Consider the following 25,586-nt stretch of genomic DNA (forward strand, 5'->3'; position numbering starts at 1 on the left):
ACAGGAAGCTCCAAAAGAAGAAGATTTTGGTATTCCAAGGAATCCTAAAATAAGTATATTGGACTGGGAGGGAGAGGATGAAGCTCTGGGAAACTGAACAGCAGGAAGGACAGGGAATAAATCCAGAAAATATTTCAAGTGGATCTTGGTTTAAAGATGCTGTTGACATAGAACAAGTACGTGGAAGTTGATCCTAGCTAGATGAGGACAACAGAGCAAGAAAGAAGAGGAAACGTACTCGCTTTCCCTCTCTTTCCAAATTGTGCCCTCTCTTTCTCTCTCTAAACCTCTTTCATTATACGCCTGGCACTGGACACTGCTGGAACAATCATTGGCATAGCCAATAGGTCTCGCCTATGCGAGATGCATTGGCTTTGCCAATGCTTTTTCTAGTTATCTTGTGTAATGTAGTATGGTATGCTATCGCATATTATTGTAAAGTATGCCCAGTTATTTTATGGTATGGTACGGTATGGCCTGTTACTGTACAGTAAGTAAATAACTTTACTGTGATTAATTAAAACCACTACACACACCAACAATACAACTGCAGAATGCATATAGATACTTAATGACTAATAGCTAAAAAAGTCAAAAGGTTAAAATGCTGTAATAGGCTAGCATAGGGTAAAGCCAAGGGACTTTTGAAAAAACAGACTGTAGGAATGAATGTATGGAGTGTCATTATATTGTATGATATGACCTGTTACTGTAAGGCATGGTACGGCTTGTCATTGTATGGTATGGTCTGTTATTGTATAGTGTAGTGTTGTAAGGGAAAGATGTCCAGTAGCCATATTAGAGAAGAAGATGGTTTATTAAGATTACAGGTAAGCTGTTAAGAAAGTCCAAGGGTAGAAGACAGTATTAAGTAAGCCCCACTAGAAGCAACATCCTTGCTGCTAGGCCCACACACCCGGCTGACTCTATCTCAACCACACCAGCCACTCTAGCACTCCATTACATCACCAAGCACTCCAGCATTCCATTACATCTCCAAGCATTCCAGCATTCCACTACACCACATTCATGCTGGCCGTGTAGCAGGAAACAAGTAAGTAAGGGAGAGAATGCAATAGTAACAATTCAAGTCACAAGATGTAATCTGGCTTGTCATTGTCTAGTACTGTATGATATGTACGGCCTGTCATTGTATGGTATGTTATTGTATAAGGTAGTCGGGTATGGCTTGTCATTATCTAGTATGATATGGTATGGACTAGCATTGTTTGATATGGTAGGACTGATCATTGTATAGTACAGTATGGAATGGCCTGTTATTGTATAGTATGGCATGGTATGGTTTGTTATTGCATAGTATGGTATTGCCTGTCATTTAATAGTATTTTACAGCACTGTATATATGGCCTGTCATTGTATGGTACGTAAGATAGGATATGGTCTGGCGTGCTATTGTATCGTATACTATAGCATTTTCAAAAGAACTTGCATTGTGTTTTAAAGATATTATTTGTAGGAAGCTGGTTCTTTTTATACTATACCAAAGTGAGGTATAGTGTGCACAGAGTCCTGTGGAACTCAAAAGGTAGACAGAGGTTAAGTAGATAGCACCTCACTCTCTATTTGTGGTAGTGTGGTCGAGCAGTAAGGCTTTATCAGAGGACAGTGTTGAGCATTTGTTGTACCCACTCAGTCAGCAAATGAATTCACACACTCGAAGACTGGACTTCAGACCTATTGTTTTTGTATGAAAATATTCTTTTAGTTATTTTATTTTTCTAAAACTAAGCAAGCATGGCACAGGTAAGCAATAAATACGTTACAGTAGTAATGCAGTTGTAACACAGATTGGATTGCAATTGTATATGCACTTTGTTTTGATTACAGTACTGTTACTGAAAATGACAATGCTTTGGAAATACAGTACATATACTTTGCATAGGCTTTTTAGTAAAATGACCAGTAGATTACTTTGCAGATTACTTTTCTTACACAGTACAGAATACCTGGATACAGCACTGTGGCATTTCCTGTAAACAGGTGAGTAAAAGCGTTTTTGTTATTTTTTACAATTTTAAAAGGATTTCTTAGGTTTTCTAACTCTACACTTAGAAACGTTTCATAGAAAAACAGTTTGTTATCCTATGGAGGAAAATAGTGTTATGAGTTAGCAGGTAAGTACTCTGTTGTGGGAGTTGGTATTCTGGGGTCAGACTCAGGGGTCCCCCAGGGTCAAGGATGCACTCTTGATACACCCTCAGCAGCACTAAGGCGGCTGGGTGCAGAGTGCTGAGGCCCAATGTTTTCCAATAGGGGGCCTCCAGTTGGTGGCTGCTGATGAGCAGGCCTCTGGGTTGTGGGAGCCAAGCTCCTGCACTTAAGCTCAGGGCAAATGGGGGTTTAGGCCAACACAAAACGTGCACCCTCAGCGGCACAGGGGCGGCCGGGTGCAGAGTGCTGTTGCTTTCTCTGGGGAGTCTCCGGTTTGTTGGACTTATGCATTGGCAAAGTCAATAGCACTCCGCTTTGCGACCTAATGCCTCTGCCAATGGATTTAGGTAATTCTGTACAGCATACAAAATAATAATAAGAAAGGCATCATTTGCGCATATGCATTTGTGAAGTGGGTGCAGTTTTTCTTTTCACAATCCAAGTGTACTGGAAACGTAGCGCAAAAGCATTTTTGGGGGTTTAGCAGTAAACAAAACAAGCATTGGCATAGCCAATAGGTCTCGCCTTTGGGACCTTATAAGTGTTTAGCCATGCAACAGTTGCATAACTAAATACTTATAAAAGGTCCCAAAAGCGAGACCTATTGGCTATGCCAAGCGGCCATGGGGCCGCGAAAGTGATCGCGATCAAACATCAAAGCGGCAAGAGGAAAGTGAAAGTAATCGCGGTAAAAGCGGCGCGCGCGCCCGCCAACATGCACTGTAGCTCTAGGCTGGCCTGGTAGCACTTTTTGGAGCCCTCTCAATAAGTCTCGCCAGACCAGCGCATGCGCTGGGTCAGGCGAGACCTAAAAACAAAATAGGATCAAGGGGTGACAGCAACTGAGGAGTGGGTGAACATATGCCGAATGCTAATACGCAAGTCGAATGCACTACGGCAATCGTTGCTGAGCTTCCGTCGGGTGAACGTGTACAGGAAGAAATGCCAACATTTTCATAACACGGGTAGAAAAAAAAAAGAAAAAAAACAGAATGTTTACACAAACCTACATGCACAAAAGGGCAAGACTACAAGTAATAGGGCCATGTTCCTTGGGAGGGGGCGACACACAAAAAAGGGAGGACATGTAACCAACATTGACCACAGCGAAGCAAGCATTTACGAAGGACACACATAGCAACAAATCAAAAGTGATGGGCGGGCTGTAAGCCCACAGAGCAAACACAGCATGTCTCAAAGAGACAGCGCATGCACTGCCCAGGCTCGACCTAAAAAGGGAAACCAGCTACCATAGCTAAAAGAAATAAGAGCGACGAAGGCAACTAATGGTAAGTAATGAAGCATTAGTTTTTTGGGTTTTTAATAACGAAAGATCTTGCAAGTGACTGCAGGTGCGTTGTATCAGGCAAAGCCTAAAAGAACTAAAACATCAGTTTGGATTCAATTCAGGAAAGTATTCAAAGCAATAGAACTGGGAAACAAAATGTACATGTTTCACTAAAGAAATTCAAAAGCTTAAAACAAGTGTTAGTTTTCTTGCTTTAAGGTACTACCAAAATGCATTTTCATCTACAGCAGGCACCTGAAGCTTTAAAACAATTACTGAGGATTCCTTGTATAATCATATGCCCTCGCCTCCTCAAACCCTTTATACTGTCTAGCAATGATCACATGCGTCCATGTAAACCGGACCAGGACACAATTACACTTGGTCATGCTCAAAACGGTCTCAAATCAGTTTCCATTTAGAAAGAACCCCACGAAACCGGAGAGGTTAAATACATTCATGAGAGTCCAGAGAGAACTAAAGCTACACATGAACAAAAGTGGTCACGCAATTAAACACATGATGTGATGGACTTAGCCTGGTGCCCTCCCATGCACACAAGAACCACTACAATATCTGAAGTGTGCACTCGGCAATTATCAGACTATTGCAGAGATGCATTAGCCTCCTAATTGCAAATGAACACAAAGCACGAGGACAGAGAGAACATACAGGGTCTGGTCGTTATAACTAATAAAGAGGATGTTGATTTTGCAAGAATAATGATGAGAGAATCTGGATGTTAATGAACTCACAGAGGCTCACGCTATGCCCCTACAAGCAGCCCCTTTAAGGCCTCTTCAAGGCCAAAAATAACCAGAAACAACAATTCAGAACCAGAACACTGCCATATATGGATACCTAAACCCCACAGTCCTTCCTCTTTGAATCTGCCCCATGACGAGAACATTAAAAACCTCTTTATGATGGTGATCATGATCCCCTTAACACTGGGGAAAATCCATACAGGGTGTGAGCTCCACTCATCTCTTTCTGCTATGATGCTGTACATATCTCACCTATAAGGGGTTCTACCCCAGAGTTGGCACACACAATTGTCATATGATGTACAGCTGCTCTATTTTTGCTGTTTGAAAATGCAATCAAAAGATTAAAAATATATATATATATATCGATTGTGTGAAAAATTGTTGCCCCAGTCCTCAGTCCATAGTTTATTCTCCTCCTCCTAGAATATTATTGAGCATCAGTAAATAAAAAAACTGTTAATTATTTGCCAAGATAGTCCAAAAATGTTAAACTAAAATAAACTCTCTTTCTCTTGATGCTCTCCTAAAATGAATTATATATTCTCTTTTTTTTTTTTTGCTTGATCCACCAATGATGCTAGCTCTGGAGTCTTCAATAAAATCTATTATGTCAACAATGGAGGGAAAAGAGATCTTTAAAGCTGCACAAGACATGATCAACAGGTTTCAAATAAAAGTTGGCAAACACAGATGCACCAGACCAATAGTCTGCCCTCAAAATCTCCCCCCCCCCCCCACCCAAATAATGGGGTAGCCAAAGCTCATCTTACTGAACAAGGTAAAAAATTGCTCATATCCGTACTTGAATCTTTCATCACAGTTCTTACTCACCAAGCAACCGTAGCTATTGACAACGCACCATATGATTTGACAAAAGTAACTTATTCTCACCAACTTTACGAAGCTCACTCACTCTGCTCGCAAATGTTCGGAAACAGAGCATCAGTTAACTTTAGATGCTGATTAAAACTTGGAGAGAAAATTAAGGACTCGTAGTTTGTGTTCAACTGAACATTTGTAACCATAAACTATCAAGTATCTACTACTGAACTCTAAAATGTGTACAGTCAACACTGTCCTAAATGTTACCAAATAAAGTAGGAAGGCGCTGCCAACCTCATACTCGTTTCTCTTGAGAATGAAAATCTGTTTACTGGCTAGCCTTCTAACAATCTCAAAACTAAATTCACATCTCAAATATAATCGTATTTCCCCTTTAGGGAACATCTCAACCTTATGCCTTTCATGATTGTATAATCTACTGGAACCATACTAATAGACCGAACATCAAACAACCTGAGCCCAGCTCACAGTGCAGATCTATACTGCCTCGTAACAGAAACATTTTGATTAAAGATGACTTAGAAAATTTGCTACCTTCAATGCTGAAGCCTCTCGAGATCCAAATCTCTCTCCGTGCACCAACGAATCCAAACTTTCCATGATCCTCTGTATCTTTTTCTAGTTCCACAGGCCCATGAATTATCGACCAGCTCTCGAGCTTCCTCTGAAAGCCCTGCAAATTGTGAATCACTCTATCTTCTATACAAGAAGGTTTTACACTGCCAGCTGAACTAGAGAATGTTCTTCTCCTACTAGACCTAACAGAAGACATGATGACGCAGGAATCAAGAATGGTTCCTACTCTGCTAATTCAAACAGTCCCAGAAACTAAAATTGACAGGTCCAAAAGGGAGTCACCAAAATGATCTGACACTTGAGCTTTCGACACCTTCATAAGAAGCTTCAGTATCTTTGCACATAGTGGAAATGCATAATCCTTTATAGGCCAACAACTCTGTAGAAAAGAACCTATTGCTTCAGCAAATGGATCTGGTCTCCAATTCAAATACCTTGAAGTTCAGTAATAAACCTCGAAGTAAAGCGTTCCACATTCAAGAGCCCCCAAACCTGCTAAATTCCTTTGAACACACTTTGAGTCCAATCATTGTAATCCCTTAGTTCTTGTGAGTTCCGTTCTGCAAATTTACATTTTTCTGACCGGGTAAGTATTATACCCTGACTGAAATTTTGTATTCTGGACAAAAATTGCATGAAGAGTTCAGAAAACTTCTTCAATCTGCTTCACCTAGACAATTTACATATAGCGGAAATGTTGTCCAACTTTGGAAGAACTGCCCACCTATCTGTTTTTTTCCCTCAAACTTTTAAGAGCAACCAACCCTGCCTTCAAATACAAACATGTATATGGCACTGTTTCTCCTCCTGATCTGACTCTCTCTAGTCTGCACATTGCCTAATCTTGCACCCCAACCAAAAAGGCTCACCTCCAAATCCATTACAATCTCTGGTGAATTTGAAAAGCTTGCCTTTTATTCCAGGATTCTAAGTTGTCCAACTACCAGTTCGGTTCTACTCTGCTTCCAAAGACAGAAAATCGTTGTACCAAGATCCTTTTCGAAGATGATCTGCTTATAGACTCAGCAAATGTCTGTAATAGAGTGTAATGGAGTGTGCCCAGAACAACTGCCTGCATCAAAGACCACAGAAGTCCAAGTACACGAGCAAGTATCTCTAATATAAACTGAACTGATTCAACAAATGTTGAATCTCTGACTTTATCAACTTCACCTTTCTCTGCGGAAGACTTTTCTTGGAAATAAATAGTTACTAACTCCCTAATTACTCAACGATGAGGTAGAATGTGCTCTCCCACTTTCTACCCGGTCTACCACTTTGTAGAAAAAAATTCTGATATACTCTGGAATCCACAGAAATTTCCTCTGCCTTGTAAAAGGATTTTTGGTAACCATGGCAAAAGAATATCCCTTCCTTCAGACCTTACAAAAATTCAATTTCCACCAAAGACTCTTTTCAAAGAGCTTTGTGGTTTTGCAGTGAACTTTGAAACGTATTAGGCAATAACACCATTCCATATCCGAATAAAATTCCCTTTGAGTCTTCGAAAAATTCACTATTGTCTAATCGCCCAGTTTGGTACTAAAGCAGATTAATACGGCCTTTTGCCTTTACAGAGTTAAAGCATCATTAGCTGCCCCTTACCAATATATAGCCCTTTGGTTCCATCGGTGCAGTTAATTTACATCCACCTGCACTTTTTTTTTATAAGGTATCTCTTTTGTTGTATCTAAAATTCTAGCTAATGGTCCTATTATATCCACAATTCTATCTTGGCACTGCTTTAAAGTCAAAGTAAAAATCCTTTATTGTTAAGAAATAAATTCTTATGGAAATATTACATAGGCTTCATTTAACATACATAATTACAAACATCATAAAAACCATATGACACCTAATTTAATGAATCTATCAACACTTGACATCAACCTGGAAAACAAAAGACATACGCTATAAAATTGAAACTTCTTAAAATTCCAGGTTCCTCACAATTTTTAGTTTTAAATCTGGCATTCGTCATCTGGGGTCATTGCTAATCCTTAAAAGCTTTAAAGTCCTTTCCGGTTCTTTCAATGGATCTCTTCCCAATATAAAAGAAAACGTATTAAAGGCGGTCTAAACTGGGTCACACAAGCCTTACAATCTACAAGAGGCCTTGAACAGCCAGCCGTCATTGCACTTCTTGTGGCTCTTTCCATAAGTGCTCTCTCCAAAAGTCAACTAACTAATTCATGTGAGCCAAAGGCCACCAGTGAGCCCTTCTCGGATGACGACTATCAGAAGTATCGGCTTTATACAAGACACGATCCCCAAAATCATTGACCTCCCCCTTGAGCTTGTCAAGGCTTACAGAGTACCAGCCTTCAAACCCTCAAATAGGGCGGCTCCACGCCCCACGTAACATGCAAACCTCTTCGATTACAACATACAGAAGCCATCTTTGCAGTGGCCAGGAAAAACCATAATATGCAGTGGAATGGCCAAAAAATAATCCTTACCCAAGACTACTCTAAACCCACAGTGGACATAAGAAAGGGGTTTCTGGCCCAGTCATCATCGACTGTTCTTGTTTGGGTAGCGCGCTCAGTTATTATCGATATCCCGATCCCATCACTTCACGCGTTGCAACAGTTTTCAAGTTTCAAGTCACAGGGTTTTTTCTTGGGACTGGGTCAGTCATTTGAGGTAGATATTTGTGAGGTTAGGTCCTGCCTGAGGTAGATTGTGTGTATTAAAGTAGAGGTAGCTCCAAGTTCTGATAATGCCTGGGTAGGCAGTTTTAGACTTAGTACCTTCCTTCATTCCACTCTTAGATCTGGTGAGGCTCGCCTCTTGCTTGTGCCTGTTTGAGAGGTTTCCATCTCTTGTTGTGTGGGACCATGTAGGTATCTGGCCAGATCTTTGGGGTCCTCAAAGACGTGCGTTCTGCCTTTGTCGGTGATACTGAACTTTGTAGGGCCTAAGATCTATACTAGAACATATACTAGAACTCTGTAATCACTTGTATCCTTTTTAGGAATGTTTATATAGGATTGTAGAACTATGAAGTGTGAACTTAGCAACCATGAACGTACATCAGGCAAGTAGAAGCAGTTAAGATGGGATGGGTAGAAAGAACTATATAGCAGCTCTGACATAAAGAACCTTAGTGAACCAGGGGAAGTGGAGCGGGATCTTTGCTGTCGCATGTCCACAATACGATGTTTTGGTACGGGGGTGGGGTGAGGGGGTGTCTTAGTGTTGTTTTTGTTATGTTAGTATTGTATGTCATGTACAACAGCCTTGATCCTACCCACTGTACTCTATCTTTTCTAAACCTTTCTCTCTACATTTCTGCATGCAAGGAAGGGAACGCCATTATGACCTGAGGGGGAGCACTGAAGATGGCCCAACAGAGGGAGACACAGATAGCACACACCCACTGTCCCAAAGGGGGGAGGAGCAATACCTAACAGAGCGTAGAAAGCCCGAAATCCCTAACGTTCAACCTAAAGATAGTCTCCCTAAATGTTAAAGGTCTCAACCACCCAGTTAAAAGGAAAAAAATACTAGACTACCTAGCTAAAACAAAAGGGGATGTTTTCCTTCTACAGGAGACCAGACTATCTCTTGAAGATGCAGTACGGATTAGGGCGAGATGGGTCGGACAGATGGCCTTGTCTCCAGCCACAGGAAAGAAACGGGGTGTGATCACCTTGATAAATAAGAATTCCAAATTAAGTATAGAGGAACAACAATGCGACGAGGAAGGGCGAATACTTGTTACGCAACTGGAAAGGGTGGAAGAAAGTATACATGTAGTCAACATCTACGGCCCAAACTCTGATGATTCCGATTTCTGGGAGGGCGTCTCGAAAAGGCTTGAAACACTCCCACAAAATGACCTAATAGTGGTGGCAGGCGACTTCAACATAGCGTTAGATTACACTCTGGACAGACAATCACAGTGCCATTCACTACCCCCATGTGCGCACACCGTACTAAGGAAATTATGTACCAGGTTTAATCTTAAAGACCCATGGCGGCTACAACACCCGGACACAAGAGATTACACTTTTTATTCCAATCCACACAACTCATACAGCAGAATAGATTACATATTAATCACAGGAACACACACACACTTAATAGAACACAAAGACATTGCGACAAGAACTGTCTCAGACCAATCCTGCATTAGCCTATTGTTGTGCGGGGGACATAATGAGGATCATCCACGTAGATGGAGATTCAATAGCGATGTCTTGTCAGGCCAGACCAACCGAGATAAAATAGAAAAAGCCATTAAAGAATATATTAGGTTTAACGACATTGCAGACGCGGATCCCAAGACCATGAGAGACGTAATGAAGGCCACAATTAGGGGCACAATTATGGGCATTAAAGCCAAGATTAACAAATGCGAAAGCAGAATTAGGTCAACTAGAAAAGGATATTCAAAGATTAGAGGCAAACCATATCTCAGACTCAAAGAATGCTGGTGCACTGACAGAGCTCACAAAGAAAAACTACGAATTCAACAGAATATTGAGCGAAAGAGCCGGAATGTGGATAAACAAATACAAAGCAATCAACCTATGTGAGGCCAATAAAGCGGGAAAGCTCCTTGCCTCTTACCTGAAACATAGACAAAGACAACATGCCATCTCGTCAATCACAGACTCACAAAACACTCACACAAGACACAAGGAAATCCTACAAACATTATCGAGTTTTATCAAGATCTCTGTAAAAAAGACCAATCGCTAGACGAAAGGGGGTGCACCGAGTACCTAGACAGACTAAACCTCCCGAAGATAACACCCGAGGAGGCACACACTTTGGGATGGGAGATAAGCTCAACCGAAATTGATATGGCAGTGAAGTCTCTTAACGATAACAGAGCACCCGAGCGAGACGGCTACACAGCCACCTTTTATAAGACTTTCCTAACTCACCTGCAGCCAATTATGAAAAAAGTATTAACCACTGCGAGGAAGTGGGGATGGTCTCACAAACCATGTCCGAAGCAAATATAATAACCCCAAAGAAGGCAAAAACAATCAACTGCCCCAGAACTACAGGCCTATCTCTCGGATTAACGTTGATTGTAAGATATACGCAAACATTTTGGCAACAAGGCTTAATAAGGTTCTACCACAACTGATAAGTAACACACAAGTAGGATTCCTTAAGACACGCATGTCACATGACAACACCAGACTCCTATGCCATATACTCGAAAGAGCAGCCAAGACTGGCAAACCAGCGATGACCATCACACTAGACGCAGAGAAAGCCTTCGATAGGGTATCATGGCACTTCCTGGAGCAGTGCATGAGGACTTTTAATCTGGGGAACTCTTTCACGCGGAAAGTTATGGCACTATACGAAAAACCCAGTGCGCGCATCGTAGTCAATGGGGCTGTCTCAGAGCCCTGCTCCCTGCACCGAGGGACAAGACAGGGTTGCCCCCTGTCCCCCTCGCTGTTCCTACTGGCCCTAGAACCACTGATTAGGGACATCGTGGCCAATGAGGAGATGAAAGGGGTCACCATCAATGAGCTCACAATCAAGCTAGCCGCTTACGCTGATGACATTCTCATTGTCACCGAAAGCCCTAAATCCTCTATCACGGCCCTCATGGATTCCATAGATAAGTACTCATCCCACTCCGGTTACAAGCTAAATAAAGACAAATCAGAATGTAAACCACTTAATATATACACCACTAGAGACATACTGGGAGATTCGGGCCTTGCCTGGCAAACCGGTTTCATTAAATACCTGGGTATACACTTTGGGAAAGACCTGAAAAGCACACTTGAACAAAATGAAAAGCAAATGCTGAACAAGACAAAGACGTTATTGGAAGGTTGGTCGCCCAAATTCATAACATGGTGGGGGAGGATAGAGACAGTAAAAATGATAGCCACCCCAATGATCAACTACCTGTCAAATATGCTCCCTCTAATTCTCACAGACTATTTCCATCGCAAACTAGATAAGATGCTAAATAACTTCATCTGGCGAGACAAAAAAGCGAGGATAAGTCTTAAAAAACTAAGACTAGAAAAAAAACTGGGTGTCTTAAACCTGGCAGATTTGAAGACTTTCCAAACGGCCTTTTTGGCAAAACAGGAGAGCTACTGGATCCTGCCCAGCCAGGAATACACACCGGTATAGCTGGGACTTGAGAGAGCCATACTAAAAAACCTTGAACCTTTAGGTCTCCTAACAGCCAATAAACAGTTGCTAGCAGCAAACCCAATACTCAAAAATACGAGGAACGCCCTACTGAAAGTAGACCAAAAGATGGAACACAGCATTAAAAACTCAAGATGGTAATCACTGTGGGCAAACACAAAGATAAAATACAGAGGCAAACCGCTTTCTATGCACTCATGGAGAAATTTTGGTATCTTCCACCCCATCCAACTCGAAGAGGGAGGGATTCCCACCACTTTCAGTATGCTAAAAATAAACCTGAATTATCAGACATAGAACTATATAATATCCTTAAAATCAAAACAGCACTGACCAAAGCGAAACTCTCTAACGTCAAGCCTTCAATCATACAATATATGACCAACCTTAATAGAATAGGCCACCAAGTATCACACCTTTATAGACTACTACGCCCCAGCTCAACCAAACATAATGAAAAGACACTCAAATACTGGGAGTCCCAACTTGGAGACACACTCAGGGAACAAGAGATACAGATGCTATGGACCTCCCCCACACTAAGCAAAATATCCCTGGTACTAGCTCAGACAACGTTTTGGACGTTACACAAAATCTACTGGACCCCGGCGCGCCTGGCGACCCTAGGCCTGAGGACCAATGACCAGTGCTGGAATTGCAATAAGGGAAAGGGGGACTTGGCCCATCTTATATATTACTGTCCCAAGGTCAAATTATTCTGGGAGAAGATCTTCACCTTTTTAAACAAAATGCTAGGTTGTACTCTAAAAACAGAGTTTGCCACCCTGATAACTGCCTTTATTAAGACAGATGTAGATTCACAACAAGACAGAGACCTACTGGACCTCCTTCTGTCCGCAGGAGTCAAAATGGTACTTAATAAATGGAAAGACACCTCCAAAGCAACGTTAAAGGGATGGCTCAACTGGGTGACGTATCTCAGAGGAGCGGACACAGTGGCCCTACATGACTCACCATGGAGACAACCCAATAGGCAGATGTGGGCATCCATGGACAAATACCTAGACCTATATGAGCCGCCATGAATAGGCCTAGCATAGCTACCTCGAAAGCAACCCTTATAAGACAATAGCGATTAGACAAATTCTCCGTGCATGTTATTTTTCTCCTCTTTCTCTCTGTGCTAGTCCCTATCCCTGTCTCTACCATTCTTTCTCTTGCCTATACGAAGACAGTGGATGGGGGGCGGCCAACCTACAAGAACTGTACTACAATCTAACCCAGCCAATTTGTGCTGCCCTGTAACAACAAGCGATGCAGAGTACATGTTATATGTTATATGTTAAATGCCATATGTTGTAAAAAAAAAAATTTTTTAAAACATACTGAAATAAAAAAAACAAATAGTTTTAGAGGATCTCCAATGGCCTCTTTATGATCCTAATTAGTACGTATATTCATATATTCACCTTTTAATCACACATTCCTTCATTTTGCAAAGGTATAATATACTCAATTTCATCTAAAAATCTTTCTTGACAATATAATGTATCGACATCTTTTTCTCTCCCTTCATATTCTTCCAAATGATTCTTTATTCAATCTCTTACCGCCTTTTTTTCGCTCTCTGTAGGGAATCAGTATTCTTCATCAGGAGATAACCTGATATCCCGTTGCCCAAACAGAGAGTAATGCCTCTTTAACAGACTGTTCAACTTGTCTATGGACAACATTTTTAATAATGTCCTCTTGTATAATATCCAGAGGTACTAGCTACATTATAATTGGATTAATTCATACTAAATTAATAAGAAAAAAGCCAAAGCAATGTCAAATCTCTCTGCAGATGGTCATCTACTGTCACTACACTGATAAATTACAGAGCAATCGCGATACCACATTTCCTATATCAACAATTGGGTTAAACCCAATACATTATGGCGGAGATCCTTCAGCTCTCACTCGTGTGATATCCTTATTGCATGATATGATGCATGGACAGGCCTCCCACTCCACATCAGAGCCACCTAATCGCTTCTCGTGTGACGTCACTCGAATTACTATAGCAGAGTTATCAATAAGCAAGTAAAATAAAAGTGTCTCCACAGCACTCTCTAGGCCTTAACTTTAGAGCAAAAGACTATTTTTTCTTTGGTTGAGCTGCGTAAAAGTAAACAAATTGTCACTAGGCATGTTCCCTTTTGACATATCTGTGAGTAGAGGAAAGTCCCAACTCCAGGCAAGAGCTAAAATTCTGCGTTCTGTCGAGTTTTCCAAATTAACCAAGTTGGCATTGTGAATTAGGTGACCTATCAAACAGGCCGGCTCACTCCCAGAAGCAGTGACTTTGCAGTTACTGCAAGAACAGTTCGTATCAATAGACCCCCGTCTCTTCCTTGTGTAGGTTAGCATGTCTTTCAATGAGTGCCTTCTCGGTTCTTAATTTGAGGGGGATAGCTTCCTGGCTTAATAGCATTCACTCCTGTTCTCTTCATGCTGTGTCAATAAGATGATTTAGGGAGGAAGCTGAACTTTTTGTAGTTTATTTAAGGAGGAGTTGTAACTCTTTCCAACATAATCAACAACGTCAAAGAGTCCTACAACGATCACTTGGTGGCTGGATTCTGTTTTAATTGTGATCAAAGGATAAACAAAAGCAGTCAAAAACATCTATCAAAGCTAATTTACTTCTGACCCCGAGTAAACAAGCACTATGTCAACACACAACCTGACCCACAAGTAAAATACACTACATCGACACACAACCTTGTGACTTCGTCACATAAAGAAAGGAAGGGAACGAAAGAGCTTCCTAATATGCCGCAGTTAGGTGCTACTTCTGACTATAATGGTTGATGGACGTCCTGCGGCATTGGTCATGTCGGATTATTCAGCTGCTTGCACACTTATCATTTAGTCCAACTCAAATGGCTGGTGTCGGATGTGATTCACTGGAGCACACGAGTCGGAGCCAGTAATTCCTGTCAGAGGGCAACGGGCTTGTACAAGTGAGTTCACTTTGTAAAAAGAAGTATTATTTTTCAAAAGCTAACTTAGATTCTTGCACAGAAGAAGTAAAGTCCTGTCTACAGGACTGACAATCCAGGGTGCAGCATGGGGACAGCAACTTCCCTTCATAGAGTCAACGGTGTTCTCCTTATCAGCTACAAGAGTGAGCAAGCTTCTATTCAACCTCTATTAAAACTTTAATAAGCCAGCCGTCAATTACTACTTCTCACCCTAAAAATAAAACACAGTTTTCAATAAGACAGTCCTGCATTGATTCAAATATTGCCGCACCAACTTCCAAAAGCTTTCTCTACATGGGAACCTCAATATACCAGAAACTCCATATTTCCTATGGGATATCCAAGGGATCCAAGTTCTCTCCGATCATCTACAACCTGTTCCTAGGACTCTTTGGTCCCCTATTTACATACACCAAAGAAATCTATGTACCAACTCAATCAATCAGGGGAATTGTAAGCGCGCTACTCACCCGTGAGGGTCTCAAGGCGCTGCGGGGGTAAGCAGCTCTGCTTAGTTGAAGAGCCAGGACTTGAGTGTCTTCTTGAAGATGTTCAGAGAGGGGGGTGCATCTGATGTCGTTCAGGAACTCGTTCTGGTCTTGGCCGCGATGTAGGAGAAGGCTCTGCCACCTGTTCTGGCTCTGCGGATGCGCGGGGTTTCGGCGAGGGCTAGGTCAGTGGATCGGAGGTTTCTCTTGGGTACGTTGTAGGTGATTCTCTCACTGAGGTATTGGGGTCCAGTGTTGTGGAGGCATTTGTAGGCGTGGGTGAGTATCTTGAAAGTAACTCTCTTCTCGGCGGGGAGCTAGTGGAGGTCACGCAGGTGTTGGGTGATGTGTTTGTGTCGAGGGATGCTCAGGACCAGTTTGGCTGCAGTGTTTTGTATGGTCTGGAGTTTGTGGAGAAAGGACTTGTTGATCTCGGCATAGAGGGCGTTTCCGTAGTCCAGTCTGCTGGTTATGAGTGCGTGGGTGACGGTCTTCCTTGATTCGGGGGTATCCATTTGAAGGTCTTTTAGAGGATGTGGGGGGTGTTGTAGCAGCTGGAGGCGACGGCATTGACCTGTCAAGTCATGGAGAGGGAGGAGTCGAGTACCATGCTGTGGTTTCTGGCGTGGTCCGTGGGTGTGGGAGGGCTGCCGAGGACAGTGGGCCACCAGGTGTTGTCCCATGCAAAGGGGAAGGGTCCGAGGACGAGGACCTCTGTCTTCTCCGAGTTGAGCTTCAGGCAGCTGCTGCTCATCCAGAATGCGACATCCATCATTCCTTCCTGGAAGTTGAGTCTGGTGGTGACGGGGTCCTTGGTGATGGAGAGGATGAGCTGGGTGTCGTCGGCGATGGATACTATGCGGCGTTTGTGCTGTCTGACGATGGCAGCTAGAGGGGCCATGTAGATGTTGAAAAACGTAGGGCTGAGCGACGATCCTTGGGGTACACCACAGTTGATTTCCGTAGGTTCGGAAAGGAAGGGTGGCAATCTGATCCTTTGGGTTCTGCCGGTGAGGAAGGAGTAGATCTAGTCGAGGGCAGTTCCTTGTATGCCGGCATCATGGAGTCTGGCGGTTAGTGTGCGGTGGGAGACGGTGTTGAACGCTGCAGAGAGGTCGAGTAGGATCAGGGATGTAGTGTGTACTTGGTCGAGGAGGGTGTGGATGTCATCTCTGGCAGCGAGTAGAGCGGTCTCTGTGCTGTGGTTGGGACGGAATCTGGATTGGGAGGGGTCGAGGATGGAGTTTTCTTCACCAATTTTTGTCAGCTTGGCTTTGATGATCTTCTTGATGACTTTGGCTGCGAAGGGGAGGTGGGAGCTGGGTCTGTAGTTCTTGAGGTCCGTGGGTTCTGCTAAGGGCTTCTTGAGCAGGGGTCTCACTTCTACACGTTTCCAGTTGTTGGGAAAGATGCCGGTCTTGAAGGTGATGTTGATGGTGCGTCGTAGTTCTGGAGCGATGGCGGTGGCACCTCTGTGGTAGATGTGCGGCGGGCAGGGGTCCATGGGGGCCCCTGAGTGGATGCCTTTCATGGTCAAGGTGGTGTCTTCGGTGGTGACTGGGGTCCAGGAGGAGACGTAGGCTGGCTGGCGTTGCTAGAGAGGGAGTTGGTTTCGGAGTCAGGTGTATGGTCGTAGAAATGGTTGTAGAGTCCCTTGACTTTCAGATGGAAGTAGGATCCAAGCTTGTCGCAGAGGTCCTGGGAACTGGGTGATGTCCATGGTTTCGCTGGGGGGTTTTGTGAAATCCTGGATGATGCTCAAGAGTTCCTTGGAGTTGCTGGAGTTGGCGAGGATCTTGTTTTGGATGAAGGTCCTTTTGGTGGATCTGATGCATTGGTGGTATTCCTTCATGTCGTTCTTGTAGGTGGTGCGATCTCCAGTTCTTCTCGTGACGTCTGCAGGTGCGTCTGGATTCTTGGAGGTCCGTGGTGAACCAGGTGGCCTTCTTGGAGTGCTATCTGTCGGTGTTGCGTAGGGGTGCGAGCTCATCTGCGCAGTTGGAGATCCATCTGTGGAGTTTTTTGGCTGCGAGGTTGACGTTGGTCATTGTGGTGGGGGCGTCGCAGATGAGGGCGGAGCTGAGCTGCTCCTCAGTGATGTTGCTCAAGTTCCTTCTTGGGGGGTGCAGTGTAGGTTTGGGGGCGGTAGGTTTGTCGACGTGTTGCTCAAGTTCCTTCTTGGAGGGTGCAGTGTAGGTTTGGGGGTGGTGGGTTTGTCGACGTTGACCCCAGGGGGGTTGCGTGGTGTGGCTGTAAGTGGATGCTGTTACCTCCAGCGAAGATGGGGTCGAGGGTGTGTCCTGCCTTGTGGGTGGGCACGGTGACTAGCTGTTTCAGTCCTATGTGGGCGAGGTTGTTCAGGAGGGTGGTGGAGTTGGGGTCACTGGGGTTGTCAAGGTGGAAGTTAATGTGTCTGATGAGTATGTAGTCCATGGAGGCGATGCATGGGGTGAGATGATGTCAGTGATGGTTGTGGCGAACGAGGTGCGAGGTCCGGGGGGTCTGTAAACGAGGGCGCCGGGAAGTGTTGCTCTTGGGCTGGTTTGGATCTGGAAGTGGAGGTGTTCGGTGGTGGAGAGGGAGTCATTCGTGTTGGAGGTGGAGAGTCTAAGGGAGCTTGTGTGCGATGGTGAGTCCTCCACCTGGACGGTTAGGGCGGTCTTTCCTCTGAATCTTGCATCCGTCCGGGATGGCGGTGGCGATGTCGGGGGCGGAGGAGGCATTGGTCCAGGTTGTCTGCTGAGAGGGTGTCGAAGAGGTCCCAGATCTCTACAGCGTGTCTGTGCAGGGAGCACACATTGAGGAGGGTGCACCTGACATTTACCTCAAACGTTCCTCAGCTCACAACATTTCAGTGACTCAAAAAATAAACTAATAAAGAACTAGATGACAAGCACATTCCTAAAACTATCTCTTGCAAAGACAAAAGTAATACTCCAAGAAACAACAAATTGAAGTCTGGATATCGAATATGACCCTATACAGCTTCGTCCATAGATGAGCCACTGCAAAGTCACTTCAATTCACCCACAACATAGACCTCTCCTGAAAAGAACATATCGACAAGGAAACTTAATGGGTATGGTACTACTCTCCCTACAAAAAAAGGCAAACCATCCCTACCCCAAAGCAACTTTAGAACGGCAGTTAACGCCTTAGTCCTCTTCCAACCTAATGGAGGCACGGCTGTGCTGACAGCCTCACTGACACCACCCTGGCACATCTAAAATGCATCCTAAATATTGTGGCTCATCTTGCTTTAGTATTGAAAAACTTTAACCACATCAACCCAAAATGTAAGAAACTACACTAGCTCCCCCTCCTGCCATGAATCCTTTGTGAGACAGCTGCCTCACCTACAATCCCATCTCAAACACCACCACTATGCAGCTGACCGAGAAACTAAACCCGCACAGTGAGCACCACACCGGCACTTCGGCAGACTGGAGACAAAGAAGTGCAATTAGGAAAATTACCAAAATCGAGGCTGTCTCCATTCTGGCACCCAGGGTCCAGAAAAACCCCCATCGACATCAGAACAGAATATTCAGCAGTTCAGAAAGAAACGAACAACACATCCGTTGAAAGAGCCCTACCACCACACATGACGCAAATCAATACAAGTGGATATTATGACGAAGATTAGTGGAGGCCCTGCCTCTTTAACACACACCCCAGATTGGTTTACAAATCTCTTGAGATAGTGGAGACACTTTGAGAAGATCACCTGTAGTGGGAAGATGGAACTCATCACACTGCTCACATTTAGTGATATGGATCTCCAAAACCTAGGTCTTTCTGCAGGTCCTGGAGTTTCTGTGCCTAGAAGTTAGAAGGACTACAGGGCAGGTCTTGAACACAGACATGTGTCCCATGCTTTTTATTGTCTATGTTGTTAAAGTTGACCATATCCTGAGACTGTCCTTGCTATAGGCGGATGTAGATTGTGGAGTGAAGACTTACTTATCTTTCAGATTCAGACTACTAGTCATTGAAGGTTCCATGATGCGACCTAAGCAGTAAAGAAACACGTCCCATGGAAAACTAATTTGCACAGCATTTTGGCATTTAAAGGTATCTATGGCCTTGGACTAGCTGAACTATTAGTGTGTTTTTTGCCACGTCCCTCACAAGTGTCCTGCTGTTATGAGCACCATTTCCTGATCCTTCGCTTGATCAGCTAAAAAATTCTATTCCTGCAGTTTTTGTGTTTTGTTTTTTCACTCTATATAGGATTGTTTTTGCACCAATATATTTCTTAACACACTCATTAGTATTCCATTCATCAATTTTGTCTTTACACTCTTAAAGAGCATCCCTGTAATTTTTCTACCTACCAAATATTAAGCAGCTTGGTGAGTTCTACCTACGTGTGAGCAATCCGCAACAGGTTCTGAGTTTGGAAATGACAGAAGAACATGCAAACTTCACTTAGAAACCTTACAACATTAGGGGTCAATTAAAGGTTAACTCATAGTGTAGCTCTCTAAGAGAACAAGTTACAAACTGTAGCACCTATTGTTCTATAGCCGCCCACTGGAAAATGCTGCCATGCTGGCAAAGTGCCAGCGATTTGGCAATCCAAGATTTAAGCACTAAGGCTATTGAGTAATGCTCTTTCTGCAGGGATGTGGGTACCATCTGTAGATCAAAGGTTTGATTCCAAGTGGGCTAATGAAAGAATACCACTCAACTGAGGTACACTAACATTTGTTATTGGCCTTTCTCAGCTTCCAAGTGGCCTCGCCTTCAACCAGTACTGGCTTTTTTTTCACAACTGATCTTCAACCGTTCCTGGCTTTTTAGTCCACTGACCGGGTCACTCAGGGACTTGTATATTCAAAGCGGGTAGCCTAATCATGCAGCGATCCATTAGTTTAGAAGTGGAGCGGTCCATTAGCCTTGAGGAGAGGTGTGGCGCAGCGGCCACAGCGGCAGACACCAGTGCGCGGGGATCACGGCTCGATCCCCAGCTCAGCTCAGCATCATGTGACTCTCAGCAATAGCTCACTTAATCTCCCCGACGGTCCCCAGCGCCCGAATACCTTTAGGGGTGATAAGTTAGCACTCTACAAATGTTGTATTATTATTATAGAAGGCAGCAGTGGCTGACTGTGTTGCAATGTTCAGTATGTTTTCTGAAATGTAACACTTTTGGCACTATATAAAAGACCAGTTATTATTATTACATATGTGTAATCGTTGTGGCACACACTTACCCGCATTTCTTCATAGGCCTCGTTGAGCGTGACGAGCTCGTGATCCTTGTGCGCTCCGGCCACAGCGCACAGAACGCAAATGATCTCCTCGTGCGCCTTACAATATAGCGTCAGGTCCTGGCCATGCTCCTCGCACTTCTTTTTCTCCAAATGATCATCGTCCTGCGGCTGGGATGCTGCAGCGGTATCCTTGGCTGGCGCTGTGTCACCAGCTTCGCTGGCTCTGGGGCCCTCCTGGCTCCTCACCTCAGGCCCACAGTCCTTCAGTCGGTGGCTGGTGTACTTCTGGCAATGCTCCTCTGCGTGGGGTGGGCAGTAGCTGAAGCCGCAGTCCTGGCACAGGCGCGAGGCCTCCTGGGCCTCGTCTGGCTCGCAGACGTCGCACGTGCCATCATGTGGAAGATCCTCGGCTTTCCCCCTCTCTCCGGAAGCCATCGCGAGACCTAAGGAACTGCACAGACCACCCTAAAGAAACAACAACTCTGCAGGGTGCAAATGCATCCACAAAGGCCTAGAACCGTGCAGTTTTTTTTATACAGTGCTAAAGTTGTAAACAGCCCAATTTTAGAAGATAAGAGAATTAAGATTAGAAACAAGAACATAAGCTGCTTTCCCCAAACTCACACAATTCCGTCCAGAAGGGAAGTTATGGTTAGAGTTCAGGTCAGCTTTTTCCACAACTATAACTTTAGCACTGACCACGCCCCCTGCAGAGATGCACCCCTCAGTATGCCTCCCTGGGTTGATCCTTCCTACGCTCCCCTTTAACCCTCGTGCCTCCTCCTTCCTAACGCCGAGGCGGCTCGATGCGATTCAGTGTGTACCGTCGCGCTATGCAGGCCTCGCTCTCGCGGCTCTTCCGGGTTCTCCTGCCCTCCCCCTGGAGGGAGGAGCCTCCTCCCAGCCCGGCTTCTCTCCCCGCGCTCCCTGGCAACGCCAGCACGGCCCTCGGCTCTGTTCGTCAGTGCCGAGCGCCCAGAAACGGGGCCCTAGCGCCGAAAATATGGGTGTCCTGGCGCACGCGCGGGCCGCAGCTCCCTTCCGGTCTTTTATATTTATTTTTGGGTTGCATATTTAGATAGCGCGAACTCGACCCGAAGGTATTGGAGCGCTTTACATAACACCGTATTTACATTACACATTCAGGAACGGGGAGATTAAGTGATTTGCCCATAATCATAGGATGTGGACGCGACCTCGAGGCTCGAACCCTGGTTTCCTGCACCAAAGTCGGCAGTTTAAGCCGATGGACCACATCCTCGCTGCAGGTTCACTTCCTGAGTTCAGCCAAGGAGGAAGCGTTCCCCAGTGACACCCGATGACGTCGGTGGCACCTGCAGGCTTCTGTGCACAGACAGGTGCTGGGGGTTCAGAAGCCATCAGCAGGCTTTTTTCATTCGAAAGAAAATATTAAAAGTTGCCCCAGATTTCTGTAGGTTAGCTCTGAGTGGAGGTGGGCGGGCTAAATTAACAGAAGGAGCCCAGGCAACGGTCTGGTTTGGGTTCTTAGAGCCCGTGCACGAGCTGAGGCCTGAAAAAGTGTAATTCATATAACAAACGTCGCTTACAAAAATGAAACATTTTGTTCAAGAATTTTGGTGAAATAAAATATGCGCTTAAAATAACATCATTTAAGCAGGGAAGCTGCTATTTATCCAGATTTTGGATTCTGCTGTGTACAAATCTGCCACTAAATGGGTATCTTTTGTGTATACTTTGATGTCCACACTTTGTTTTCACCTTTATGCATCTTTAGGTCTCGCCTGATCCAGCGCATGCGCTGGTCTGGCGAGACTTTTTGTGAGGGATCAAAAACATGCTACCATGGCCAGCCTAGAGCTACAGTGCATGTGCGCGGGCGTGCGCTTAGGAGCAGAGGCTGGCAAACCTTGTCATGCTCATTTAGCGCCCGCGATCACTTTCGCGGCGCCCCTTTGATGTTTTTGTTCAAAGAACATCAAACATCAAAGAACATGTTGTGTTAATGCTTTGCTGCGCCCGTTTGACTTACAATGTGCTTTCTCTTTCCACAAATTCGATGTTTGTGATCCTTTATTTTGAGATGCTTTTAGTATTACTGTTTTGTGACTTAAAGAACATTAACCCCTTCCCCGCTCATGACGGAACCGTTCCGTCATGAGCCACGGTTGCCGTGTGCTCATGACGGAACGGTTCCGTCATGACACACCCGTTGGCGGCCGCTCCGCCTACGCGGCGCTGTTTCCCCGCCTGTGCGGGGGGACAACGCAAATGGGCGGAGTCATGACGGAACCGTTCCGTCATGAGCACAGCTCAACTGTGGCTCATGACGCAGCGGCTCCGTCATGAGCACAGGCCCACCGCGCTGCCCCCCTGCCCCCCCCAGCGCTGCAGCGGAATGTCCGCAGCAGCGAAGGGGTTAAGGAAATGTTACTGTGAAACTGGACAACGTTCGCAGTGTTTATTTCTGATCTCAGCGGCTGCTTAATGTCCGTTGCACCATTCAGGGTGTCCTTTCGTTGGCGCTTTCATGAGGACATGACGAGGAAGCTGGAAGCTTTTGGCACATTCTCTTTAAAAGCACAGCATGTTAAGATCTCAAAGCGCTATGGTGGGTGCAGCAGTTACAACTCATGAAATATGGGCTGCAACTCACAAGGAGGTAGGCAGGTTTGAGTGCACATTGGCTGCAATCGAAATATTAAGATGATGGGCTATGTGTATCCCTTATCAGCACTCAGTCTTCGCTAAGTGATCTTGTTTGTTTTGTTGTTGTGTTAGTGCTTTGCTGCACCCGTTTGACTTACAACTTGCTTTATCTTTCCACAAACTCGATGTTTGTGTTCCTTTATTTTGAGATGTCTTTAGTATTACTGTCACACACACAACCACACACAACCATATACACACAACCACACATACAACCACACACACACAACCACACACACACACAACCACACACACACACAACCACACACACACAACCACACACACACGCACAACCACACACACCCACAACCACACACACAACCACACACACAACCACACACATAACCGCACATAACCACACACATACAACACACACAACCACACCCACAACCACACACACACAATCACACACAACCACACACAAACACAACCACACACATAAGCACAAACACACACACACACAGACAACACCACACACAACCACTCACACAACCACTCACACAACCACACATACAACCACACACACACAACCACACACACAACCACACACACACAACCACACCCACAACTGCACCAAGAACCACACCCACACAACCACACACACACACAAAACCACACACACACACTACCACACACAACCACACCAAGCATTGGCATAGCCAATAGGTCTCGCCTTTGGGACCTTATAAGTGTTTAGCCACGCAACAGTTGATGTGGTTGTACCAAGGATTTTGTGCTGCATAACTAAATACTTAGAAGGTCCCAAAAACGAGACCTATTGGCTATGCCAATGCTTGTTTCTGTAGTTTTTATATAGTACAATATCCACCGGCTTTACATGAACAATAGTTACATTACACAAGGCCACATTAATTTTTTATAGGCACGGGGCGATTTCGCAATTTACACACAAAAAAAGAATGGTGCGCCACTACCGAGACTCACACCTGGGGCCCAAGTGCCAAAGATAGCAGCTCTGGCTCTAACGCCACATCGTGGGTAGAGCAAGGCTGAAACAACATGAAAGTTCAGCTCGTTATGGGCTCAAAGTTTGAACAGGACCTCGAGCTGAGCTAGAGCAAGGCTACAGGTTCGAGCCTGGCTCGAGCTTTCCGTGGCTCGCCCACTTCTAGTTTTGAGTGAGTAAAATTATAGTGCTGTGCACGGGACATCAAGTTCTCTGAAGACAGGTGCCTACCAGCAAATGTACCTCATACCAGGTTGTGTTACTTCCTCGCCCCTCCCTCAATGTTGTAGAATGCCCCCATTTTTTAACCAAAACAAATGTATTAGATTTTTTTTGTGCTTCCAAATGTTGAGCTGTAGGAAACCGACAAGAACATCTAGTGGAATTATTTTCTTTGCAGGATGGTACTTAATGTTTTATTTCTCACTACAGGTGCAACAAAAAAAGAACATTAGACAGTATGGTTTGTCTACAAAAAGTAGCACATGTTTTAATAGTCTTCAAACTCCCAGATGCTTTAGTGCATGAACAACACATGTTTACTGTTGGTTAAATGGCGCCTCTTATTAAGCCCCTGTGTGCATCTCCTGCATTAAAGGTATCTTCCCTGACGTTCTCAAGACAGGCCGTACCCTTCCACTCCTGAAGAAACCCATACGAGACCCTCATGACCCAAATCCCAGCCCTGCCCATTGGCACTCACCTCGGGTTAGACTAAAGCATGTTTGGAATCTGTGTAGGGACCCAAGTTTGTAACACAACATGGCGCTTAGCAGCTTTGTGCCACAAATCCATCTTCCAGAGCCCCAGTCACAAACTATAAATGTGTGATAGTTGACCCATCTATGTAAATTATCAAGAGCCTTCAGTCTCAGACACCTGAAAATTCTCAATGAACAAAATCACAGAGACTATCGGAGGGCCAAGGGACAAGCAGGAATTACTGGCCTTAACCATGAGGGTTAAGATATTGTAGTCCTGATGCACCAGGGCTGACCTACTCTGGGTCCTGTGCAACTGGGCCAAATATTACCCCTTCAGCACTTGACTCTCAGTGGTAGCACAGGTGGAGCACCCCAAGGCTTCTCGGGGGAGTTAGGTGTAAGGTGTAAACGGACACAAGGCGCAAGATGTATCAAGCAACCCTAATAAATAAATGTCCACCCACATTCTTGTTTTTATGACAAAAGTAGTATTTGTACATGAACACAAAGTGAAATACGGGACATACAAACAACATATTCAATATTCGTAAGTGCTATCCTGGTCTTCGTAAGTGCTGTCCTGGTACGGTCCTGAGTCCTTAGTATCCAGTCCTGGTCACAAGAGGCAGAAGTCTTGCCGGGGTTCTCCACAACGATGTACAGCCACAGTTGACTGCTTGACGGTTGATAATTTGGGAGACTTAAGTTTCTCTTTGCAGACTTTTGAGAAGACA

The 25,586-nt window shown here is 44.6% G+C and overlaps 1 protein-coding gene across 1 annotated transcript in view; it reads right to left on the minus strand.

Moving 5' to 3' along the window:
- TRIM44 (tripartite motif containing 44) overlaps positions 1 to 21,408 on the minus strand; it is a 410,675-nt gene extending 389,267 nt beyond the window's left edge. Inside the window, exon 1 of the mRNA XM_085643487.1 lies at positions 20,494 to 21,408. Coding sequence (XP_085499613.1) covers positions 20,494 to 20,928 — 435 coding nt within the window. The 5' untranslated portion in view covers positions 20,929 to 21,408. The remainder of the gene's footprint in view (positions 1 to 20,493) is intronic.
- Between the last annotated feature and the right edge of the window lie 4,178 nt (positions 21,409 to 25,586).

This window comes from Triturus cristatus, chromosome 3_1 (assembly GCF_964204655.1).
Source record: "Triturus cristatus chromosome 3_1, aTriCri1.1, whole genome shotgun sequence".
Taxonomy (NCBI): domain Eukaryota; kingdom Metazoa; phylum Chordata; class Amphibia; order Caudata; family Salamandridae; genus Triturus; species Triturus cristatus.